Source organism: Epinephelus moara, chromosome 18 (genome assembly GCF_006386435.1).
Source record: "Epinephelus moara isolate mb chromosome 18, YSFRI_EMoa_1.0, whole genome shotgun sequence".
NCBI classification, from domain to species: domain Eukaryota; kingdom Metazoa; phylum Chordata; class Actinopteri; order Perciformes; family Serranidae; genus Epinephelus; species Epinephelus moara.
Window position 1 is genome coordinate 37,941,292 of NC_065523.1, and position 22,780 is coordinate 37,964,071.

At 42.9% G+C, this 22,780-nt stretch overlaps 1 protein-coding gene and 1 long non-coding RNA gene across 9 annotated transcripts in view; one reads left to right on the forward strand and one right to left on the reverse strand.

Annotated features, from left to right (window-relative positions):
* LOC126405559 (nuclear factor 1 X-type) overlaps window positions 1-22,780 on the reverse strand; it is a 272,630-nt gene that overhangs the window by 217,467 nt on the left and 32,383 nt on the right. The window contains exon 1 of one of the 8 annotated variants that reach the window (XM_050069349.1): window positions 5,100-5,892. The exons of the other annotated variants lie outside the window; for them this stretch is intronic. Within the exon in view, the coding sequence (XP_049925306.1) occupies window positions 5,100-5,102 (3 nt within the window). The 5' untranslated portion in view covers window positions 5,103-5,892. Of the gene's footprint in view, window positions 1-5,099; window positions 5,893-22,780 lie in introns of those variants that run through there. 8 annotated transcript variants of the gene reach the window in all.
* Window positions 1-22,780, forward strand: part of LOC126405588 (uncharacterized) — a 365,681-nt gene that overhangs the window by 195,709 nt on the left and 147,192 nt on the right. The gene's annotated exons all lie outside the window — the stretch shown is intronic.

Consider the following 22,780-nt stretch of genomic DNA (forward strand, 5'->3'; position numbering starts at 1 on the left):
TATAAGTACACAGTTCAACAAAATATAAAACATTGGTCTTGTTGTTTGTTGTTATATCTTTAATAAGACACATGCAAACGATTCAGGCTCACGACTCTTTCACTCTTTGACTGTCGGAAGTGGCACTTTTTCTTTTTCTTTTGATTCAATGAACGCAACATGAATTTCACATCAAAGACCCTGTCACATGATCGGCCCCTCCATGTGTCCTCCACAGCCACTCGGCTAAATCACGCTACAATAGCTACAACTGCTTAAAAACTAATCAACCTGACAAACCCATCAGAGCTCACTATCCTAATATTTACGCTGTTTGAGCGTATATCAGAGTTTCCATCTTTAAACTACGGCACAAGCTTACACACCACATAAGCTCTCGTGGCCCGCTTGAAGCCTTATTTATTTTTCCAGGGAAAAGTCGAGGCCAGGACAAACATAATGGCATAATATTCTGTATACAGTGAGGGATGACATCACTGGCAGCAACAGCCAAGAGGGAGATCACACAAGGCTGGAAAACCGCTTGTCTGATCGTCATGTGGCGGGCTGCACACACACACACACACACACACAGTGCGGGATACAATTACCCCAACTATTTACACAGCACTCAGTGATTACTGTATTTGTTTCTTATGCTCCTTTACTGTACATCACACACGCTGACCATCAGATACTTTTAATATATTTAAAACGTGACTGATATTCTTATCATCAAGGTGTAATAAATATGTAAACTATGATTTTGGACCAAACTTCATGTTTCCAGCTTCACAATGATGGGTCACATTTCCTTTTTGCTTTCTAACATATTTAAAAAAATCAGGGACACATACTCTGATACCATCGGCCGACATTGGTAGATTTATGTTGTTATTTATTATTATGATTATAGAATTACAGCCGATAAATAGAGCCAATAATACAAAGCCAAACTGCTTTTGTTTACTTCATCTACACGGCCAAAATACACACAGAGAAGAAGAAGAAGAGCAGAAGCGACAGTGCAGCATGCTAACTAGAGAGCCAAACATGTTGTCGCTGGTGTGAATGATTTTCACAGTTTTAGAGGAAGACAACATGATTGTGCCGAGGGTCTGATCCCTTTCTGTTGCTGCCATTACACTGGTTAGATGCAGCGCTAAAGGACTGTACCCAAGGCTGCTGCCTTCCCGACGAACAATAAGTTCAATGTCACCCGATTAGCTTGAGCTAACACAACAGCAGCAACTAAAATCCAAAGCTGAGCTGTTACACAGTTCCAACAAACTGCATCCGCAAATAAACGGCTAATTCATAAAACACGTGAGTCACTTCATAAGAAACAAGATGTAACCCTTCCAATTATCCTTATCCTAACCTCACCCATCTCTCTTTTAACGAAACACCTCATAGCTAGCTAATCGCTAACTTAGCAGTTTCATCGGGACTTCTGCTTCCGGGCCAAGGAGCAAAGGGGGCTGATTGTGGACTAACGTGTAGGTTAAGCTGTGGGAGTCACGTTGCTGCTCCAGCTGCAGTTATACCTACCGGACTAGAAAAGGCGCTGTGATATTTGCGAAGTTCCTGTATGTGCCGATCCGATGCGTAGACATTGGGCATAGCTAGTTGGCGGCGGGAATGTCCAAAGAACAAGTAAAATTAGCGACACTAGCACTTTGCTTATTCACAGACAACCTATACGTCCTAGGTTTGGGGCTTTTCCAATGTAACGAAACATGCCTGCAGGAAATGAGCGAAGCAAAAGCAACAACATCTGAGTGTTTCTTAGAGAGACTGACCGGTGCAAGGTAGTCATCAAGGGGTTCAAGAGTGACATTAAGGACTTTACTTAAGTTAATTAAGAAAGAAGACCAAAACTCTGCTAATTTTAGACTATAGCCCCTTTTACACTGCCAGATTTTCTGTGAATGTTGGGCCGTTTTGCCGGCAAGACACACAGAGCCGGATTGGCGAGTTGATCCGAGGTGCCCAATTTTCCGCCTCGTAGGGTAGACATATTGGTGGAACTTTTTTATTTTATAAAGACTGAGATGGCCTTCCGCCACGGGAGGGGCTGTTAATGACTTGTGGGAGGAGCTGTTGATGACGCCACACGTGCGAGCCACTGGTGGTGGATAAACAGGAAACAGCTGATAGCAGGAATTAGCGAGCAGCTAGTAGCAANCTTTCCTGCAAATTTGCACAATTCCTGTTTAAAAAGGGCTAAAGAAAAACATATGAGTATATTGGCCAGTGAGAAACCACACCTATCACATAAAGTATTACTACCTGGAATTAAGCTGCTTAGCCTCGCTTAACGTACAGTCAAGTAATTAACGTAAAGTTACCGATGTTAGGTTCTCGGAGTAAAGTCTGCTTTTTTCTGCCTCCTTACAAGACTGCTCGGGCCTGCTTCCATGTTTACTCCCATCAGCACATTGGTCACGTGATTGCAGCTTTTCACAATACGTGGGATATGTACAAATTTCGGTGCACTGCTTTTTGTAGGAAAATGTGCAGTTTATGTATGCAAACTGTACATTTCCTGTGAAAACAGAAGTGTATTTTGAAAACAGTCAATGCATGTAACAGGCTGAAGTTGACACGGCGTCCCAGAACGTCAACAACCAACACACCCAGGGTACCTTGGACGTCATATGTGGACGTGGAAAGTCCATGACCAAACGTGGACATGTGACGAGGTCACAGTGAGGATGTGTTGGCAGTACAGGCCTGCTCATTTTAAACTCCTTAAATAAAGTCATGGAAATGGGAGGAAATATAATTGAAAAATTGTGGAGAAGTTTTGAAAATCCATAGGTATAAATGTGTGGGAACCCGGACAGTCTTTTTTGTTTTATTGAGGGACTTCAACTACATGTAATAAGTTGACACATCTGATTATGTCCAAGCATTTAATCTGAATTCTCAGGCAAAACACTTGTGAAGTTTTCTGATGTACATTACAAAAAATAAATAAAAGAATAAATTACCGTTTGAAAAGTCAGAACTGTGGTTTGTTTCTGTTTCTGTTAACAGACACCAGACTCACAGTTTCTGTCCCGCAGCCATCAGCACACTAAATACAACAAAAATCAAATAATGTTTACTACTGCCGTGCTGCCATCCACGAAGCTCTCTGCTGCACTTTAAATACTTTAACATTTATTTATTTATTGCATTTTTATCCTCTCTGAATGTCCTGGGTCTTGTGTTTTTATGTTCTTTGTTGGAATGCATCACTCGAGTGTCACAAGTCATTTGGTTGTATCCCTGTGCAGTCACATTAAAGGCTTTCTAGTTCTAGTTTAGTGGTGATGTCAGATTTGGTTCGGTCAGAGCTGAATATTAAACCATTTGTGTTTGCTCACCACAGCTCAGCCTTTCTGACCCTCAGGTGTGCATTAACTACAGGTTATAAACTTCTTTTTAAAACACAAAAATGTGAAACTATTTGTTTTCTTATTGGCCAAGAGAAGTAGGTAATTATCTGTTACTGGTATCGTGCATCCCTGAGGGACACCGCTGACCTGTTGTGTCAGGGATGGTCTCCACAGAGAGGTGGAGTCAGACTGTTTATTTGTGTGTCAAAGACGGAGCATCAGCCTCGGGGAGGGAGCTAACTGACACTGATTGACAGATGCCTCCAGTGCATTCTCACTTAACTATCATGCAACTGAAATACTTGGCACAAATTCACACTATATCCTTCGCTTTAAAAAAAAAAAGAGGTGAGTTGCAGCTATAAGTAGGAGAATAACAAGTGGAGATAATCCCATGCGAGGCCTGTCCTGAATTCTGTATCATTTTTACTGATGAGCTTCTTGGGCAGCTGCCATGTCAGCGAGGATGCTCGTAAACAAATAATTATTCATACTAATAATCTTCCATATTCATGTGCAAATAAGATCCCTTCCTGGTATCTAAGCAGCTTCAAGGTTGTATGTGGGAGGTTCCCCTAACTAGTGCCTGACTTGACTCATTTCGTGCCAAAAACAGGATCTATCTGAGGGTCAGGGATGTGTGAGCTATATATCATAATTCTGTATAAAACAGACTTCTTATTACTGATTCTGAAACCTACAAGCACTGAATTCAAATGTGTGTTTTCACAACCTCACAGGGAATGCATTTGCCAATTTAAACAAATATGCTGTTATGGGCAAATAGGGATAAAGCGGGAAACAATAATAGTTTCTCTTGTGAAAAGAACTTCAAATTAAAGGGAAACCACAAATAAAATCTCAGATGTTGAAATAAAAGAGTGAGCAGATTCCCGGGTCAGTCAGCACAAACTTTGCGCTTTGTGATGTCACGGGATTTCTCGGAATTGCCCAAATAAATCACCTGCGTAATGAAGGAACTGGTCTAAACCGCTGTGCGTAATTACGCACAAATCAAAAAGGCAGATAATTGAATGCTGGCGCAAAGAAAAAGTTCCATCCTCTTACAGCCAAGTTTCCAAAACTCTGCTGAACTTTGTCTTGAAGTGGGACTCGAGCTCTGGGGGCTCTTCACGTGTCACCATGTAACCTTTTATATGACGCCTCTTGATTAGCTGCTACAATGTAGGATATGCGATAACGCGTATCATATACGTGGCTAAAAATAGTCCACAGACGGGCCCACATCAGAGAGCGCTGCAATGAGGGGAGTCATGTTCGCCATGTGGATGAAACGGCAGAAGGCGGTGGGCACCGGGCGCTGAACTGAGAGGGCTGGACACTGATTTGGCCAGAAGGTTGGAAACAAATTTTGGCAACATGTCGCGCAACTATTAAAATAAGGTGTATTATATTTTCCTAACAGCAACATGACTTTAAACATGCACGCAACATTTCAGCAGGACAAACTCTCCTAATTTAAAATAATACTATAATAACTGTGACAGAAAACACACACACACACACACACACACACACACACACACACAGGTGGGAGGACTTGGCACACTATTTGGTGACTGTTACCCATTACAAGTAAACAGTAACACACACAAGAATTATAACTCAGCCCACTAAAGTTCTCTCTGTGTATCATTAAATCTATGAACAACTACAATGAATCTGAAAGCTGACTGCAGAAATGAGCAAATTATTGGTTTACATAGCACGTACCATTGTGGTGTAGGGAAATGTGCCAACACTCTCAAAGACCCATTTTCCACTCTCAAAAGTTCGGCTTCCAAAAAAAAAAAAAGTGTGTGGGAGAGAAAACTGCTCGGTTTCTTGTTCAGCTGGGCCTTATACCGGAAGCAAAAGAGCCCTAATACACGGCCTGCTGCCCGGTAAACATTTTTTTTGGTTGGTAATTTGCAGTCAACTCCTCTCAGTCCACAGGAGGACAGAGCTGTATAATCCAAGTCTTCTGCCTCCCGACTTCTTCATGCAAGGTGTTCGTGTTCGCTCTCAGCTCGTGATATTTCCATGAAAAGCGTCTGTCAGCGCGCGCTGCTCTGTGTCCCTCTCTCCAGCCTGTCCCGGTACCGTAATGTCCACCGAGCCGCCGCGCTCTGCGCCACCGACACAGTCACCGTCTGAGCCCCGAGTGACAGAGCAGGAGTCTGGCTGTGCACCGACAGTAAGTAGCTCGCACTCTCTGCTTACGCGCTCACCAAATCAGCTGTTGCTCCTGCATGAGGGGACGACGCCGCGCGCTTTCCCCCTCGTGCATGCTCCGGCTGCGCTGATGTGAAAATGTTCCTCCTCGGTGCTTCCTCTCCCCCCCCACCCCCACCTGTTCCTCAGTGTCCGGAGAAAGTTGCGGAGAGAGCGGCAACCGAACTCGCCATGTGGCCGCGCGGACGTCGCAACATGAGAGGCATCAGAGTTGATGAGAGTAGCGGGACTTTTGGTGGCCAGCCGGGACTGCCTATAGGCTGCACACACAGCACGGAGGTGATAAGAGCCTGTGTGACACACCGAGCTGCCCAAATTACAGAAACAAGTGAGAACACAGCACGCACGCACCGGCGGGGACGTGCGGTGTCCTGCGGCCGCGGCCGGACAAGCGGAGCGGAGGGCTGGTGAATTATTAATAACCAGAGCGGCTCACAGTCTGTCGTGTTCAGTGAGTAACCAGGGCGGCAGCTGGGGGTTTAGAGGAATTAAATACGGGCTCAGAGTAAACCATGGACGCAGGGGATTAGTAGCTCTCACCGGCAAAAGTGTAGGGGCAGCTCGGGGCCGACGGAGAGGGCGGGAGGGAGCGGAGGTTAGGGAGCGGTGGGGGAGGCAGCCGCGGTGGAAGGTTAGGATAAACCCAAATATTTTTCTGAGTGTGTGAAACACAAGAAGAGAGGAAGCTGTAAACTTTATATTCAGCCTGAAAGCAGGAGACACGTGTGGTCAGCTAAACGGTTTGTAAAATATGACCTCCAACAGCCTGAAACTCAAACATCATTTTACTTTTTATATTTTATATTTTAAGAGGCGGGCTGAAGCCATCCAGGGCTGATTTAAATCTCATGGCAAATTACTGGACAGCTCTATTACATGTCATGCCTGCGGGGGGAAATATATGAGAGGTCTCAACAGCCTGATTTGAGAGAGTTGTGACACCTTTACGCACAGACACGTCTCCAACCTGCAGGCCTGGTGGCTCCCATCAGCCACATCCCACTCTGCTCAGGTTATTATAAAGAACAGGTGCTGCAGCTCCAAAACTATATTTATTCACCACAAATATTAAATCATCTCCCGGATATTCAGATGGACTTTCAGCAGACACGCCTTCAGGACACAGGAATAAATGACCAAAGTAGCGTTTTGACCTTTTATGGCAAACGGAGCACTTCACGGAAGTGCGCAACTGCGGACGTCACGCAATAAAACGATGTGCGCTGTCAAAATGGATTCCACCTGCCGCCAATTTACTCTGTATTGGTTCAACTTTATCACTTTACAAACAGACAAATAAAAAGCGGATGGAGTCAGAGTTGTTCCTTAAAGAGACAAGCAGCTGAGTGAGAGCAGCACATTCTCAACATGGCGCCTGAACTCAGCCCTGAAATCAGTTTTTAGATTCACTTTGGAATAAAAAAAATATATTTTAAATGTTGAAGCAAGTCAGGAAGAGTTTAAATTATTTTGTCAATAACAAGAGATCCAATTTATCAGTGTCAGACTAACACATCTGCAAACAAGCAGCTACATGTCACCCTTATTCTAAGAGTGAATTAATGCGTAATTAAATTTATTTCAGCCTTTTAATTCAACACACCAAACTCCAAATTAATTTTACAACATTTTCTACATCAATTCATTTAAAATAAATACCAACACAACAAAATATGCGACTCTTCATAGTTTTAAACGATTTTAAACCCATAATAATGATTAAAAAACAAACAATTACACGACAGTTAACCAGCTGAGGCCTCAGGTATTTTATTTGTATTCGAAACAGGCTGAGCAGAATTAGTCTGTGTGGCAGTGGGCAGAAATGAAATGATGTCAGAGGCTTTTTGGGAGGATTTTAAAATGTGTAAGAAGGTTGCAGAAGCATCAGGACAAATCTGATTTATTTGATTATATTTCTAATTATCAGACAGGAAATTTAAAGCTAAAAATTCTGCCATATTTCAGTCGTGGATCATTTTCAAACCCGTCTGATAAATTATTGAAGCAGCTGAATGTGAGTGTGTGTGAGTGTGTGTGGCCTCCTGGTGTGAGCGGCCTGCAGCACAGACAAACTCTGAAACTCTGTTTTTCCACAAACTGTCTCTGGGCCTGCAGCGTCACAATCACACGATAAAGTGCGTCTGATTTTTTTGGAAATGAGCGCGTGAACGCCACATTCTTCTTTTATATTATTTCGTCTTTTAACTGCAGTGTGATCTCGGGTTAAAGACGCAGGCTGGGTGATGCTGCATGGTGCAAAATAAAGGTTGAAAAGGTGAATTTAATTGTGTGTAATATAAATAAATATCTCATATTTATGATGCAGAGTTTCTCGGACAGTTGCTTCGTTTTATTCGGGTCGTGACCTGATGTTTGACCTCAACATTTCTGCCTCTTTTTCTTTGAACTTCTCCTTTGTTGAGCACCTGAACGCATCACTGCTTTGTATTAAATCTGCTTAGAGGCGTTTAAATGCTCGGAGTTTTCATATCCGTTTATTTTAGCTGGAAAAAAATATTTTGGAAATCAATTCAAGTTTGATTCATTGTGATTTATTTATGAGCATTTGGCTGTGATGCTCTGAACGCACCAACAATCTACAGACACATTTAATAGAGTAAAGATCAAGGTGTCACATTAGTGACCCTGAGCGAGGCCATGCGTCAAAACAGCATCTCCAAATCCTCTAAACCCGCTCCTGCCGCCTGTAACAGGGACAAACTGACCAGCCACTGGTCTGATGTCATTAAGATCTCCACGTTTTTCAGTCTAAATCTACAAACCCTCACTGAGGACTTCCCTGCAGGCTGAGACGTGCTGGCTGTCTATACCTCTCCATACCGTCTGTGCGCCCGTGCAGCCTATATTCGCCCAAACAGCAGCTTGCGCTCATTTGCAAACTCCTTTCTTTGGTCTCTCCTATATACCGTCTCTCCCTGGAGGTTTACACAGACTGTGAAACAAAAGTTCCACTAGGCAACGGCCTGTCGAGGAATGCTGACCTTGGCACGGCCAGTGGAACCGGCCCGACTCGCGGCCATTCTCTCGTTTCTTTTTGGTTTGAATTAAGACGCATTTGACCTGCGCCAACTTCCAAGAGGTGCCACGGTGGTTAGAGGCGGGCTGGAGCCGTGTGGCTGCTGCTGCTGCTGCTGCTGCAGGCCTGCACTCACTGACTGAGAGCAAGGAGCTGCTGAGATCCTCACATGGAGTTTATACATCAGTGACAGGTTGGAGAAAATCACCAGTCAGATTATAAGATACTGAATCAAGGTGTAAAGATGATGTAAATTCAGCACCAGCAGCAAACAAGAGAAACCATCAGGTGCATAAAGTTTCCATAAACTGTGAGGGGAGACTCTGCATGCTCCTGATACTGCCACACTGTTAGAACAATAATTAAAAGGATAAAAATCAAGTGAGAAAATATAGATAAAGTAAGTAAAATAAGAAGTGGTGGGGAAAGAGTTGAGGTTTTAAAAGAGGCAAAAAATACTCCCCCTGGATAATAGTTTGCACAACTGTTCACTTTAATAACTTTATATATTTTTTACATATTCTATTATAACTTTTCTTAATATTATATTTTGTGTAATGTCTTTATATTTTTGCACTGAGTTTATTTCTATGCAGCAAACCACCAAATTCCTTGTGAGTGCAAAGTTACTCAGCAATAGCAGATTTCAGATTCTGAGAAATAATTTTACTTCATTAAAAATATCCAAATATTAGCAGCATGATGAGCTTCATGTAGAATCAAAAGTCAAAGTGCTCGTCAGGCAGCAGATTGACTCCTAGGCACATTTTAAATATGGCACATTTAATGGGCGAAGGCAACAATAGTTATAGTTCAAGTTAAAGTTAATTCTGTCCCGATCACAAAGCCTCAATAATCATTTCAGTTTTATCTATAAAGACCGATATCACAGATCATAATTTGTCTCAGAGGCTTTGCAGCATACAACATGTCTCTGTCCTCAGACCCTCACAGTGGACGAGGAAAAAACCTTTGCATTTGCAGTGCATTTTAATGTTCTCTGTTTGAGGTGGAGATCATTTTAATTAGTTGTAATGTAGTTTTTTTATGGCTGGCTGCATATTCTGTTTGTGAAACTGTAATATTCAGTGTAAGTGCAGCTGTCAGATAAATGTAGGGCAGTGAAAAGTGTAAAGCAGCTCAAAATGGAAACATGTAAATAAATTACAAGTACCTCAAAATTGTCGACTAGTGCAGCACTTAAAATAAAAAATGTTCTTAGTTATATTTCAGCACTGAAAATAAGGTCCTACTGTGAGTTTCCATGACTACACAAGTATCCATTTGTAATATTTTTCTTTATTATCTTATGGATTAACCCTGATCGGACCCCTCTTCATCACACCCCTGTTGTTTATGTACTAATTTATATTTTTTGGACATGTGTAAACAAACAAATGATTAATAATAACGGTGCATTAAAGTGGATTTTAGTGTTTTTCAGTTGAAGGTGGAGATCTATTTAACTATATGAGCAGATTAATCAATAACAACATGTTGTTTTTTAAGGCTAGCTGCATGTTCTGTGTGTAAAATCACAGTTTTCAAAGTTACTAAAACTGTCTGATTGATAGATAGACTTTGCTTACATTTAAATCCACACAGTCAGCAGTGCACATGAGAACAAAGTTATGTCGGGCAATAAAAAGTGCAGCAGTTAATACAAAATGTGCCTAATAAGTTCTCATGCTGAGATGTGACACAAGGTTCATTTGTGATATTTTTCATTATCATGTAATGGATTAAAATCTGGAGAAACCTCAGTCAGGTCCGTCTCCTTTTCACTTTATGGACACGTGTAAACAAACAAACAAAAGATTATTAATAATGGTGCATTAATGTGCACTCTCTTATTCTCTGTTTAATTAGTTTAATCAAAAACAACATTTTATGTCTGGCTCCATATTATGTGAGTCCAATCTCAATTGTCAGTGTAACTGCAGCCGTCAAATAAATGCAGGGCAGTGAAAAATGTAAATAAAGTACAAGTGCTTCAAAATTAGACAAGTGCAGAGCTTCATAAAAATGTTTGTCGTTATATTTCACCACTGAAAATAAAGTGCTGTTGTAAGTTCACATACCACAAAAGTATCCTGCTGAGATACAAAGATAAGGAGGAGCAATGATCAGGTCCCTCTGAGGCACCTATCCATCATATTCCTCTTGTTTATGCACTCATTTTTTGACACTTAAATAAACAAAAAACGAGTAATAACGGTGCATTAAAGTGCATTCTAGTGTTATTTGGTCAAAGGTGGAGATCTGTCTCACTGTATGAGTGATTAATCAATAACATTATGTTGTTTTTTATGTCTGGCTGCATGTTCTGTGTGTGAAATTATAGTTTTTAAAGTTACTAACACGGTCTGATAAATGTTGAGGAGTAAAAAGTGGCTCACAATGGAAACACATAAAGTACAAGTGCTTTAAAATGAAAGGAAAGTGCAGCAGTTATTAAAAAATGTGCCTAATGAGTTCCTGTGAGTCTCATGCTGAGATGTGACACAAGGTTCATTTGTGATATTTTTCATTATTATTGAATCTAATAATTTAATCTACTTGGCATTTTTTGGACACATGTAAACAAACAAACAAACAAACATATTATTAGTAACGGTGCATTAAAGTGCATTTTAGTTTCATCTGTTCCAGGTGGAGATCATTTTAACTGTATGGGCAGATTAATCAGTAACATGTCATTTTTCATGGCTGGCTGCATGTTTTATAAAATCATAGTTTTCAAAGTTATTAAAACTGTCTGATAAATGTTGCGCAGTAAAAAGTGGCTCAGAATGGAAACAGGTAAATAAAATAAAAGAACAACTCAGTGTAAATGAATTCATAGGTTTTACTGTACTCCGTCTGAACTCCACAGGATGGGTCTGCTGGGTGATAATCTCTGTTGGAAATGTCAGAAACAGAAGCAGGAACATTTCTACATGTAATCTGGGAACGTAAACTGATTAACACATTTAGGGGAACAGTTGTGGATCACACAGGGAGGTGCTGCGACGGTGCCTAGATCACAGAGGCTGTGCCTTATAGGCAGTGGTGTGGTGGGTGTACTGTTAGGTAGATAGGTAGGTTACTGATGAGGAAGTGGGCATACTCTGCTATATATTACAGTGGCTTTTTAGCTGATAGGTGGGTATACTGTCACTGGATAGAAAAAGCAGTGGGTACACCTGAGTATACCCTCCACTACACCACTGCTTATAGGCACCAAACAGAATTACAGAATGTATTAAATTCTGGAGAAGCACATCAGCTCCAGAATTTGAAAAATGGACTGAATCTGTGTTGAACATTGTGTCATATGAACATGTTAGCTCAGGTCAGCGATGGAAGCTTTAAGAGGTCATGATCCGGCTGTTTAGTTTGTAACATGTCTGCTGTCCTGTAAATATTTGGTGTCCAGTTGTTACGCTGCTGTGGCTGAATTATTATTACAGATACAAGAGTGCGGAGCCGCCAGGTGTCTGTGGATATGCTGAGTTAAAGTAACAATACTGTCCGTTTGTTCAGAATTGGGTGAATAGATAATTAAAATTTAAATTTAATTGTACTGAAAACAAAGTCCTGCTGTACGTTCACATCACTGCAGAAGCACAGTGCTGAGATAAGGTACATTATCTTATGGATTAACCCTGGAGGAGTCCCTCTTCATCACATCCCTGTTGTTTATGTACTAATTTATATTTTTTGGACATTTGTAAACAAACAAACAAACAAACAAAAGATTAATAATAACGGTGCATTAAAGTGCATTTGAGTGTTCTTTGGTTGGAGGTGGAGAATTATCTTTATATCTATTTAACTGTGTGAGTAGTTTAATCAGTAACAACACATATTTTATGGCTGGCTGCATATTCTGCATCAAAAATTGTTAAGTTTCAGTGTAAGTGCAGCTGTCAGGATAAACGTAGGGCAGTGAAAAGTGTAAAGTAGCTCAAAATGGAAACAAATAAGTAAAGTACAAGGACCTCAAAACTATAAACAAGTGCAGCACTTTATAAATATGTCCTTAGTTATATTTCAGCACTGAAAATAAAGCTCCAACATTTCAATATTCGAGGGGACACATTGGTAATGACATGGTGTGTTTGGGGTCCTTCACCAGGAAATTATAAGCATCAAACACTGATTTTTTTTATGCATCTGTTTGTGACTTTTTCTGCATTAATTCATGGTGAACATGTCTTTGATTTAATCAGAATAAAAGTCCTTTGCTACTTTTATGTTTCTCCCTGAAGTCTGCGCCTGTCACTGCACTCACGGTGAAGTGCTGAGGAACACAAAGACAAGTCAGTCGATCAAAGTCTGGAGAAAGTGAGTGTGTGTGTGTGTGTGTGTGTGTGTGCGTGTGTGTGTGTGTGTGTGTGTGCGCGTGCAGAGCTTTAAGAAAATAAAGGACGAATAAATCAATCAAACAGGAGCTGCCACATTTGAACAAAGATGTTAAAAGCTAAGAGCAGAATCTGACCATTCTGCAGTTACATTGTGTTAAACCTGAACATTAATATAATTAACTATATAAGTTCTGTGTTTGTTTGATCAGTGATACAGTTAATTATAAATTTATCTCACTCTGTTCAAATCTTTTTTCCAGAGCTCTGGAGACAGTTTGAGCCTTTGATATTAAAATGGATCCTTCTATAGATTCCTTTGCAACTTTTCAAATAACTTGTGATGTTGAAACACAGTGTTATTTCCATATCTCACAGCATATAGACTGATTCATCTGAGAAGGTAACTGAATCCCGGCAGGTCTTTGAAATACAGGTTGAAGCTTAATTAGCAGCGGTGCTTAATTACCGAAAGACCCCTGAGAAAGTGCGTTTGTACATCAAGGTATCGAGACGCTGTTAAGCAGGATTTAGATTTAAAGTCACTCACTTCAAATATAAAAGTGTTTACTGGCTGGAGAACAAAGTTTTTTTTGATTGATTGGGTGTTTGATAACAGATCTTATAGGTAGGAGGAACAATGGCTTTCTAAATTTGGTCCTGGTGACGAGGAAACCAGATTTTATTTTATCACCGGGCAGAAAATAGATCTCGCACACAGTTTCCTCACATGCACCCGGTTGTATTAGCTGCAAACACACACATGCAGACACATCCACCTGCAGGCTGAGCGCTGAGATCAACAACACCTGATGGAGCAGGATGATTGGTGGAGCCTCAGGCCCTGCGAGCTGCTGATTGGCTCTGCAGAAGACCTGGCTAACTGATGCTGAGCTCTGTGCGTGTGTGTGTGTGTGTGTGTGTCTGTGTGTGTGAATCTCTGAGGGTATCCCACACTCCCCTGCCTTATCAGGCGGCTCCACGGCACCGCTAGAGGAGTGCTGCTCTCAGGAGGGCAGGGCTACCAGCACAGCGCTTATCTTCTACCAGCAAGGAGGGTTTATAGGTCTGATTAACTCGCTGTTTGTATGTGTTGTGTTTATGAGAAAAGAAGAGAGAGCCGGGGTGTATTATTGTGGACTGGTGTATGTGTGTGTGTGTGTGTGTGTGTGTGTGTGCAGTGGTGGCTGGGTGAGTGTGAGAAAGGTGTTTGCTCAAGTGCAGTATAAGCGCTTGGAAGGATGACACACACATGAACATCCTCGAGTTCCCTCAGCGAATCGCAGCTCTTCAGAAGCACCCAGGAAGTAAAAGGAGGCAGCGAGCGGGGTCGAGTGTTGAGCTGTAAAACCGCGCAGCTCTCCTTCAAAAAGCAAACTGGTTGTGATGCATTACAAAGCTCCAAACTTTCAAAAAAATCTATATCAAATTGCAGCATTTGTTTGGAGCACACACTCCTCCCCAGCAGAGTGGAGCTCAGCGATATGATTTGTTCTGGTTTGGGTCCAGCCGGTACTACCAGAGAGTGTCATCGTCTGCAGGGGGGAGGGAAACGAGTGGGAGGTGGTAAAGGGAAGAGTATGGTTCCCCCCACCACCACCACCCCACCACCCCACCTCACCACCCCCCTCCTCTCCCACCCCATAGGAGAAAAGCGGGCTGCTATAATCTCTTTTCCTGGCTCTCCATGAAAGAGAGACGGAGAGCCACCAGAGCTTCGGTCCGCTCAGATCTGCTGCCCCTCACCCCTGCTGTCTATCTCCTATCTGCTATCTCCTCATTCCCCGTCTTTCTCCCTTCATATCCGTGCCTCTCTTGTTCCTGCTCTTCATCCTCCGCTCATCCAGGATCTCCCCAAAGTCACACTTCATCATTCATGCATTCACGCCGCTCAGTGTGTATCATTTCTCACACCTCCAGTTATTGCTTTCTCAGATCTGCAGTGTGTGTCTGCACTTCTCTTTGTGTTTCTGTCTTTGGTCATTTTTAGCCGTGCTTGCGGCGAAGCTCTGAGGATGATGGCTCTGTCTGTCTGTCCGTCCGTCTTTGGTCCAGACTGAAATATCTCAACAACTACTAGATGGACTGCCATGAAATTTTGGACATTCATGATCCCAAGAGGATGAATCCAAGTGAGTTTGGGGAAATGCAACCACAGATATGTTAGATTTGCACACTTCATACAAATCATATGAACATTTCTAGACCTGCCCCTGACTGAGAATGCTCCTAGTGGACCAACAGTCCTCATCAGGGTCCATCAGTGGACCAACAGTCCTCATCAGGGTCCATCAGTGGACCAACAGTCCTCATGTTTCTGATATGAATGTAATGATTAAATGATATATTTTGGTGGTTTGAGTTGAAGGTGTGAGAAAGAATAGTATCAGTAACATTGTTAACACTGTGCTACATTACAGAGAAATACAAAACCGTACTAATGAACCTTCATTAATATAGGCCTATATTTTATCTACAAGTGCACGTCACACACTGAGCGAGCCGCCTGTTAATGACGCTGTGGGCTAATGGGCATGTAGCTACTTCCATGTTTCAGATGATACGTCATGTTTGTAGTCGACCAATGAAGATGAGTTTACATATCACCTTGGGTTCGTCCTTCACCTTCTCAAAATGATCCCACACTTTGGATTTCCTGCCCGACATGTTATTAACTAGCCTGTGGAATAACCGCAGGTACCAGCCCTGGGAACTCCTGTTGGACGAAACATTCCTAAAGTGACGCCGTCTATGAGCTGACTTTCTCATCAGCAGGTGGAGGGGGAATGGATCCCGTTGAGACACCTGCCAAGCTGCACACCACCGTTTAAGACCAACAGACAACAAAACCATTTGCTTTCTTCTGTGTTTCCATCGAGGATTGTGCAACAACAAACGGTTGTTCTCTACCGAGACATTGCTGTGCTTGCAGCAGTGGTTGTGGTCCAAACCACATTTGAAGCCAATCTCTTCCTAACCATAGCCAAGTAGTTTTTGTGCCTAAACCTGACCACACATTAACCACAGGAACAGAAAGTTCCAATGTATCTGCTACATGACAATGAGCATATGTAACATATTCATGGTTTACATTTCAACAACACTGTGGTTAGCTTTAGGCACAAAAACCACTTGGTTAGAGTGATGAAAGATCAGGTTTTGGCTTAACACACCTGATGTTGGGGGCACAATCCTGGCTGGAAACACAGCAACGTCCTGCTAAAAAACTACCGGTTTAGTTGTTTGTTGGTCTTGAATAGAAGTCTGCAGCTTTCACATGACTTTCAGCTTTCAATCCACCATCCCCTCCACCTCCAGACAAAAAACTCAGCTCATATAATGTCATCAGGACTACGTCACTTTAGAAACACTGACACTTCTCACTCCAACCTCTCCATGGACGTTGTTTGGTCATGGACTTTCCACGTCCACATATGGCGTCCAAGGTACCCTGGGTGTGTTGGTTGTTGACGTTCTGGGACGCCGTGTCAACTTCAGCCTGTTACATGCATTGTCTGTTTTCAAAATACACTTCTGTTTTCACAGGAAATGTACAGTTTGCATACAGTCTCTTTCAAAATAAAAGCACTACGTCGGTACAACACAGTGACCTGACGTTTTTTTCTTTCAACAACACATCAACGCACATGGTTGCGTTCAGCCAACACATGTATGTGGTTGGGTTTAGGAATTCACCCATTCATACGGGAAACAAACACCAGACTTCTGGATGAAAGTCCGTGGTTGTTGGACCCATCCACCACCCCTCCCACCTGCCCTACCCGGACTTCGGCCGCCTTAACTTTCATTGTTGACCCCACCAGGCACCATTAAACAATAACAGCGACCAGCCACGTATCATGCCAACGTGAAAGGACGGCTTTTTCCGTGAGTGTCTTACGCCGGAAGTCACTGAGCAAGCGATGGTCAGAGCCGTGTGAACTTTGGTTATTTTAAGGTATCATCACCATGTTTCTCGTCCTAAACTTAACCTATGTAACTTTACATTAAATATGTAACAGCACTGTGGGGGCACTTACGTGTTGGATATCATGAGGATACGTTGCTTAGTTGCAGAAAATACTACGAAGATGGCGAAAAGTAAAACCAGGGGTCTCATTTATAAAACAGTGTGTAGGATCCATGTACGGACAAAAGCCAAAAATAGCGTGCGCCAAAAAATATTCCACGCTTCCACGTCACCATCTGCATTGCAAATTTCCCGTCTCCAAAATGTTCGTAAGCACGGGTCAAAGTTTCTCCCATCTGTCTGATTTTTATGGATTACAAATTTTGCGCGGGAAGTGGCGTACGCCTCTTTCAGGCCTCGTTTTGTGCGTACGCAATATTCATAAATGAGACCTCAGAGATTCCTTTGCTTGGACCGACAAGGAGGTGAAACTGTTGCTGAAAGGTGGAGGAAAACGTGGAGAATTGGGAGTTGATACGACCCAATCAAGAATCGAATATGGGTCTCTACGTCGTCGTTTCCGTCAGTCCAGACTAAAATGCAACCCGGGGCTTTTTAAATTAAAACAGAGTCCGCAGCGTTTTGAAAAGTCTCTGTTTGAGGGCTTTGAAGAAATATTGTGGACGCTACACATCAATGTAGAAATTGTTATTTTAAAACACATTACTGTGGATGTAGTCTCAGTCATTGTTCTGCATCTCTCTAGTGTTTTTAGAGACTTTAAATTCCAGTGTGAGATTTCAACCAAACGTTTCAAAGTACAAAATGTCCCCATCTCGTTTCCTAAATTTCACCGCTCCCCTTTTTTCCTCTACCACTTCCTCCCTTTGCCCGCCTCTCCTCGCACTCCCTCTTTCACACCTCAGAAGGGGGGGGGGGGTATCATTTTATGGATCCCTGCCATTCAGTCTGCTCCCCCTCCCCTCCCTCCGTCTGCCTCCATTTCCCATACTCTTCCATCACTCTCCCTATCCTTCCTCCTCCCTGTTTCCTCCTTCCCTTCCTTCCTCCCTCCATCCTCACCCAACCTCCCCCCTTTTTTTCACGATGGGTGGAGTCTCCTCTGTGGTGCCATTTTCTGTTTGGTACGACATACAAGGGAACATGAATATTCATGACTAATCCACTCTGCGCCCTCCACCCCCAAACCACCACCCACCACCCCCCAACCCGGCCCTGCAGTCGAAGGCAACACTTGGTAGTGGCACATGGCGAGACAGCTGTTGCAAACCAAGCCAGGCATCTGTGCAGCGGGAGCATACGAGGAAAAGAGAGACCGAGGGAGAAGCGAGCGAGAGACGCTGTTAGAGACAGATAAAGAGGACAGAAGTATGGAGACAGAGGAGGGGACGGACAGAGAGAGGAGACAGATATATGTAGAGACGGGGTGAGGACGGTATGGAGCGGGCAGTGGTTGGGGGGCATCTGGGCAAAGCAGAGCCAGACAGACAGAAGGAACGGGGCGGTGGCGGGGTCATCTGGGTGAAAAGGAAGGGGACGAGCCAGACGGAGGGAAATGGGCACCGATGGGAGGGTCTGTCTGGGGACAGAGAGGGAGACAGATTGAAAAAAGATGGGAGAGTGAGACAGAGACGGAGGGAGGAGGGAGGAGGGGGCATCTGAAGATAAGAGACAAAAACCTGTGAGGAGACAGCGGCAACGACGACACGATGGACGTACATCACACCTGACTTTAATGCTTGTGTTCAAACATAAGAAGTCTTTGTCCTCGAGATAAATCTGAGCGCTCACAGGAGGCGTCGTCCCCGAGCATTTAGAAAAATGGAGGTCAATGAGTTCAAAACAGGGTTCAACATGCACAAGAAACTTTTGACAAACTACCAACCAATTTTCAAAACAATTTTCAGGGTATTAAAAAAATACTTATTCTAATTAATAATTTAACCGCAGGGTTTTATTTTTTCTTTTCTTACAATTTATGTAGAGGCCGTTTCAACATAACCACAGTTCTTCGGCCACTTAGTTTGTGAGGTGTTGACTCGTGTTTCTGTTCCTTGCAGGGAAAAAGTTAAATGAGATTTATTGAGAATACAAAAAGGAAACAAAGCAGCAGGCCAAGTGCTTCCAAATGACATCTTGTACGGTCCACCACTGACTCGATTTCTATATATTCTCATCGTAATCCCGTTCCTACCCTGCAGAACACGGTCAAAAACTTACTACGAACCAAAACAACATGAACTTCACGTCGTCTTTTACCCACAATGTTGTCCACAATGTTTTTGTCATGGCGTAAATAACTCGTGCCTGTATTTTAACAGATAAATAAATATAAACATAACTTTAGTACAGTTCTCTACTATGCTCTATTAAAAATATACAGAAATGGTTTTACTCAGATGATTCGTCATATCAACACAGAAATTCTCACCAAATATTAATATGTGCTGAAGCGGCTCAAACATTTTATACTGCTCTGAATTTTTCTTCAAACTGCCAAGCAGATTTTTCTGTTCCTACATTTTAAGTTATTTCCACTATAAACACATCAGAATCAGCTTTAAAAATCCAGCGTGTGTAACGTGTGTGTTATCACAAAATACACACTCCCTCTTCATCTCTGAACTCTCCACATTCCCAGAAATATGACCGAGGACATGACCACGCCGTCCTCAGCGGCTGCAGCTCTGCTCACAACATGATTACAGGGACCAAGGAAAAACATCTGTTACACAAAAACATTTCTTTCTGAGGTTTGTCTTTTTTTTCTTCTTGTGAAACACTGTCATCTCATCAGAGCAGTTAAAATCCTTCAAATGGAACAATCTGAGAATTTACTCAGTGGGTGAAAATTTAGTTGAGCTGCTCACACTGTGAGACCGAAGACGAGCGGTCACCAAGAGGTGACGCAGAGGGAGATTAACTAAAGGTGGGTATGCTTTATACTGATCAGCATGAGGAAATGAGGCTAACAGTAATTTTTCTCATTTATCTCCATGAATTCAACCATGTTACGATGGAGTCAGCGGTACTTCATGTTTCTGTCCTTACTTTAGTTACAAAGGTTCTTCAAGCAATTCCTTAAGTATGAGACCATGATAAGGAGAAAAACTTCAATCCTTAAGTAAACATTTTAAGGAAACTTTAAGGAGAAGACTTGAGGATGTTTTGTGCAACCAATTTTTTTCAAGGACACCTTAACTCGGACTTTAAGGACAATCTTAACTTATGGTGCTTTGTGCAACCAACCCAGTCTCACTCCGAAGTTGTCGAAATCCAGGGTTTGGGCCGTGACTTGCAGTGTCAGACACCAATGAAAAAAGCCAGCCTTTAACATCAGCGTGATATGCGGCTGGTTGCTGTTATAGTTTAATGGCCATGTCAGGGAGAAATGCAGCGGGACGAGAACAAAAGTTAAGGTGGCGAAGTCCAAGTGGGACGGACAGGAGGAGCGGTGGACCGGTCCAGCAACACCGACGTTCACCCGGAAGAGCAGTGTTCGCGCCCGTGAGATTGTAAAACCAAACTCTGCTCTTTTGTCGTAAACCCAACCACGTGTGTTTGTTGTTGTTGACTGTATGCAAACTGTATATTTCCTGTGAAAACAGAAGTGCATTTTGAAAACAGACAATGCATGTAACAGGCTGAAGTTGACACGGCGTCCCACAATGTCAACAACCAACACACCCAGGGTACCTTGGACGTCATATGTGGACGTGGAAAGTCCATGACCAAACGTGGACATGTGACGAGGTCACAGTGAGGATGTGTTGGTGCAACTGGCCCCTGTACTCTTATAAGTCCCTAAATTTAATGAGTCAGTAAATCCGTTTATTTTTATGGCAACCTTAAAAATGTGGCAGCCCAGATGCTGGAAGAAAATGCTGGCGTTGTATGTTTCTGCAAACCACAGATACATTTATGTCCTTTATACCAAGACATCACTGTTTGTGTCCCAAAGCAGGTATTTTAAGCCAAAACATGATCTTTTCTGAACTATAACCATATTTTCGGTGCTCAAACATAACCACGTTAACCACAGTGTTGCTCAATTGAAAGTATCCACTACATAATAATGTAGAAATGTAATGATTCTGCAGAAACATAAAATGCAAAACATTTATTCTGATGACTGGTTGTTGTATCTACGGCCTGATAAAACAGGATTACCTCCCACTGCATCTTTGTCTCAGAACAAACTCACTGATTTTATCAGAAGCAAAACTGGAAAAAAAGAAATAAAAAATAATAAATTTTAGGAATCTAATGAGCTGTATCTGTAGAAAATTAAAAGTCTGCTGATAATAATCCCAGTGAAACCTGCCCGACCTCCCCCCGGCTTTGTGTATCGCCGAGCTGAGACGCTGCGTGTCCACAGACGGAGCGACTGCTCCTTTGCCAGCCGTGCCCAGCCTGTGCCCCTCTCTCTGCCCCCTGTAGCACCCTGTAACCCCGCCACCCCTCCCCCCTGCTCTCCATCTCCTGCATCCCTGCATGGGGCCCCAGTGCTGGCTGCCATCCCTCCGTTACTCCCCCTCTCCCTCCCCCATCTCTGTCACCCCCCTCCTCCGCCTCATCCCCACCCCGGCAGAGGGTCCAGCTCTGCCCTACATAGCAGCGAGCGCAGCAGGCTGGCGCTGAGAGGAACCCTCGGGTTTACAAACTGTGTCAGGCCTCGAGACGCCTCTGTGATCAACACCAAACGCCACATGAGGGGAAATAATAAAGCGACTGCTACCAAGAGATGGGAGTGATTGATGTTGTCAATATGTGGAATCTGGAATAAATTAGCTCTCTGATCTGATCCAAACTGTGGATGTTTGTGTCACTGAAAAGCTGAAGGTCAAAAGAAGACGGCAGCTACAGCAGTCGCTTTTCACAGTTGAAGGGGAACTCCGGTGTTTTTTCAACCTGGACCCTGTTTGCACATGTTTTTGTGTCCTAGCGACTGATGGGAACAACAAGTTCTGAAACTGGTCCAGTGTTGAATGAGAGCGCTGCAGCTGACAGCCGCAAAACCGGCTGCGATGTAACCACTCAGGGTATGTTCACACCATTCATGTACGGCTATTACAAGTGTTTGTTTTGCCACTGACAGACGAAGATTATAATCAGAAGAGCCTTAGAGCACTATAAAAAGGATCCTTACAGAGACACAAAATATATTCTTTACCTTTCAACTTGATCTGGTCTGTTTTGTGTACAAGTCGCGCTAAAGGAGAAGTCTCGTTCTGAAATATCTCGACTTTTTCACATTGTCAAAATCGGCTAAATATTCAGCCAGATAAGAGTAAGATACGTTTTCTGTACTCCAACCAAACAAACGATTACTGGTGCTCTAACTCTCGTGAGATTTTGAACGAGACTTCACTCTGGTGAGACTGACATCTCTTCCTAACATACACTGAGCAAGCAAACTCTCAACATGTTCTTATTCCAACTCTTCAAATACGAATGCTTGGCTAGTGGCTCTACACGTCAAAATATGACCTCCTGTCAAAGTCTTGGACATTCAGTGACTGCGTGTCAATTTATGGTTCTTACCTGCACTGTGTCTCTTCAAAATAAAATTACAACACAGGTAAAACACTTTTAGGTTTACTTCCTTAAGTTTAGGCAATAAAAGCACCACCAGGCAAAAACCCATTATAGACCCTTTAAGGGCCGGCGTCACGATGACATCATGTTATCAGCTGGAGGTGCAGCTGCCTCTCCCCCACAGGGCTGTAGGCTCCATAGCAGTGTTAAAATGTGTTTGTCTTGTTGTGTTATTGGGAGCCAGAATAGAAGGAGTCATGGCTCAAAACCAGCCGCCACTGCCCGCCAACAAAAACAAAGACAACTATGGTTAAATGTGATAAGA